The sequence below is a fragment of the Amphimedon queenslandica genome, unplaced genomic scaffold, assembly GCF_000090795.2.
Source record: "Amphimedon queenslandica unplaced genomic scaffold, v1.1 AMPQUscaffold_12616, whole genome shotgun sequence".
In the NCBI taxonomy this organism is placed as follows: Eukaryota; Metazoa; Porifera; class Demospongiae; order Haplosclerida; family Niphatidae; genus Amphimedon; species Amphimedon queenslandica.
In genome coordinates, this window is record NW_003547148.1 from 4,552 (window position 1) to 8,533 (window position 3,982).

General features: G+C 34.8%; 1 protein-coding gene across 1 annotated transcript in view; it reads left to right on the top strand.

The window, feature by feature from the left end:
* Nucleotides 1-3,752: 3,752 nt before the first annotated feature.
* LOC109587303 (probable Xaa-Pro aminopeptidase 3) overlaps nucleotides 3,753-3,982 on the top strand; it is a 3,184-nt gene continuing 2,954 nt past the window's right edge. The window contains exon 1 of the mRNA XM_020003548.1: nucleotides 3,753-3,861. Within this exon, the coding sequence (XP_019859107.1) occupies nucleotides 3,753-3,861 (109 nt within the window). The remainder of the gene's footprint in view (nucleotides 3,862-3,982) is intronic.

Consider the following 3,982-nt stretch of genomic DNA (forward strand, 5'->3'; position numbering starts at 1 on the left):
CCTCTTTTTTGAGTCTCTGAGGCACTGTCTCCTGTCTCCTCTCTATCTCCTGATATTAAGTTTGTCATTTTTAGAAAATATGGATTCATTTCTTGACAGAGTTCCATGCTCTTGAGGAAACAGATCAACATGTCAGGATCATATTTAGGGAAGAGTCTAGTCAGACCGGACACACTAACAATGCCAGTATTGCTAGCAATGTCAACATGTTCCTTGAATGTCTTGGGAGCAAAGAGAATCCCATCCACCTCAGTTAGTAGTATACCCTTATTCACGACAACCCATACCTTGTCTTCACTTTTAAGAACACTGATCAAACCAGTTGAATGCAATGAATGAAGAACATCCAAGAAGTCTTTTCCATTATCTGGTATAAAGTAATCATCATTGTCCTCACCTGCAGACATTACATCAGACAGGGTCAGTATATTCTCTTTTCTTTCCTCCAGTAGACCATACATCATGTGACAATAAAGACTCAAGTTCCTTCCACTTGTACTACGAATGGACTCACAGGCACTGGACAACATTTTAAAGAAGGAATCCACACCACTCCCACCAAGCTTACGACAATCTAAGAAGATGCTATCACACTTTTCCCTTACAATAATCTCCTGTATTTCTTCCTTTCTACTTTTCTTTTCAACAGGATTACTTATCTCATCCACATGACTGACTATTACAATAACATGGCATTGATTAAGAGCTTTCTGAGCTTCATTTCTCACAACTGTTAGCCACTGATGAAGCTGTTTGACTGGTTCCTTCTCCAATATATTGACTACTATCAGGAACACACCACCAGAACCTTGTAACAGATTCTCAATGACAGCACTGTGACTGGAATAGTATTCTGAATGACCAGCAAAATCATGAAGAATGATGTTACCCAGTGTCCTGTGTTGTAGTTTATAAGGAATGATACCAGCAGTACAGGGCACTACCCCTCCAACATTTCTAAATGAGCCAAAAACAACAGAACCAGTAGTTGTGTCATTGATGACACGACTAAAAGTAGTTTTACCAGCTCCAGGATTACCCACAAGGAGGACATTAACATAAGAGTCAATTGGATGAGATGATTTTATATCACCAAACTTCTTAAAGATAAGAAGAATATCAATGTAACCATACTTCTTAGCTGGTTGTATTGGTGTGTTCCCAACATTGTCTTTAGCCAATGGATTACATTTACCAGTTGATAGTAAATATTCAACAATTGCAGAGTTACTGTTATGCACAGCAATGTGAAGAGGTGTCTGCCCCTCATTGTTAACAGTCATTGGATCACAGTGTTTCTCATTGATGAGGTACTTGACTACATCAGATGAATTGCTTTGAGCTGCTTTATGAAGAGTTGTCATGTTGTTAGAGTCAGTAGCCATTGGATCACAGTGACACTCATCAATGAGATACTTTATAATATCAATGTGATTAGCAACATGGTGAAGAACAGTTTCGCCCCTGTTGTTAGTAGCCATTGGATCACATTGACACTCATCAATGAGATACTTTATAGTATCAATGTGATTAGCAGCAGCAAGGTGAAAAACAGTCTCACCTTTATTGTTAGTAGCCATTGGATCACAGTGATGATGACTGATCAAGTACTTCATGACATCAAGTGATCCATGTTTAGCTGCTTTGTGAAGAACAGTGTCTCCATTCGCATCAATAGCCATTGGATCACAGTGACACTCATCAATGAGATACTTTACAATATCAATGTGATTAGCAACATGGTGAAGAACAGTTTCGCCCCTGTTGTTAGTAGCCATTGGATCACATTGACACTCATCAATGAGATACTTTATAGTATCAATGTGATTAGCAGCAGCAAGGTGAAAAACAGTCTCACCTTTATTGTTAGTAGCCATTGGATCACAGTGATGATGACTGATCAAGTACTTCATGACATCAAGTGATCCATGTTTAGCTGCTTTGTGAAGAACAGTGTCTCCATACCTATCAATAGCCATTGGATCACAGTGACACTCATTGATGAGATACTTGACTACACGTGAATTGCACAAGAAGCTTTCACCTGCTTTATGAAGAGTTGTCTTTTCGTTAAAGTCAGTAGCCATTGGATTGCAGTGACACTCATCAATGAGATACTTTAAAATATCAATGTATCCACCGGCAAGGTGAAGAGCAGTCTGACCATTATTGGTAGTAGCCTTTGGATCACAGTGATGATGACTGATCAAGTACTTCATGACATCAAGTGATCCATGTTCAGCTGCTTTGTGAAGAACAGTCTCTCCATATCTATCAGTAGCCATTGGATTGCAGTGACACTCATTGATAAGATATCTCACTGTATCAACATGATTACCTTCTGCAGCCCATTCAAGACAAGTCTTAGCTCCATAATCACATTCATGTGGATCACAGTGATATTTAGTGATGAGATCTTTTGTAACATCTAACCAGCCATGCCTTAAAGACAAATGAAGTAGACTAGTGTTCTCCCATGGCCCTGGGTCATAAAATCCTTTGATTTTATTTGGTTCCTTCACTAATGGTAGTAAGGAAACAGCTTCATCATGTTTGCCATCTCTAAAGGCAGCCCAGCACTGGTCCTCTAACGACATTATCTTGTGTCTTGTGATAGTTGTGATAGTTGATTGGATTCATTGTTCACAGCTGCTCAGCAGTAGATGTAATTAATTTTTAATCTTTGCCTTTCTTGTTTATACTTTACAAGAAGCTGATTTTGTTCTAGAAATTATTTTCACTCTGAATTTCCAGCCATTTCATAGTTTTGCCAAAAACTGTCTATGCTTGCATCCCACACAAGGACACTGAAACTAGAAATAGTTGTAGGACTTAAAATTAGTGTTTAGCAGTTGCAGTGATAAACATACTCAACTAAAATTCATAATAAAAATTCATCAAAATTTAATTTTGGCAATAATTATGTTAATTATGTTAAGCAAGAACTAGTGCAGGAACCAATTAAGCAAATTATCATTATTATTATAATAAAGTAACAAGCAACAGCACAATGAGAAGAACAGAAAGAGAGCCCTACGAAACAAAAGAACTATTAACTGTTTATTATTACTATTGTCATCATTATTATTACAATTAATAATAATAATAATAATACTGTTGCTGTAATAATAATAACACTAATAGAAATAATAATGATAGTAATAGTTATTGTTACTATTATTATACACTGAAAGAAGAATACAACAAGTAAGAATAATAATAATAATAATAATAATAATAATAATAATAATAATAATAATAATAATAATAATAATAATAATAATAATAATAATAATAATAATAACTTTTTAACCATAACAATATTATTACGTATTGACAAAAATACAAATGTAGGATAGGTTAGAAACATAGTAATAATAATGGTATTATTATTATTATTATTATTGTCATAATTATTAACATTATTATGAACAAATGGAAGAACAGCAATAGCAGTCACAAAATAATTTATAATAAGTTGAAATTTAAATTTATATGAAATAAGTTAAAAATTAAGGATAGAAGGGTTAATAGGAGCATCATCTTCAATTAACATTGGTCTCAATTTGCTCCTAGTACCTCTCAGACAGAGGTCAGTTGCTCTCAGAAGTGCCATACTCATCCATGGCCATTGTCATAATTATTGTTATTGTTGTTGTTATTATTGTTATTATTATTGTTATTATTATTATTATTATTATTATTATTATTATTATTATTATTATTATTATTATTATTATTTAATACAGGTGATGTCACTGACAGTCCCAGCTATGTATGAGTATCAATTGGAGTCACACTTTGAGCACTACTGCCGAATGAATGGAGGGCAAAGATTAGCATTTGTACCTGTAGTAGCAGGTGGAGAGAGAGCCTGTCATATTCACTACACTACAAATGAACTCAAATTAAAGTGAGTCCCTTTAGCTTCACATGCATACAGTATAGTGGGAATTTTGGAGGGATTTAATTTGGCGAGTTG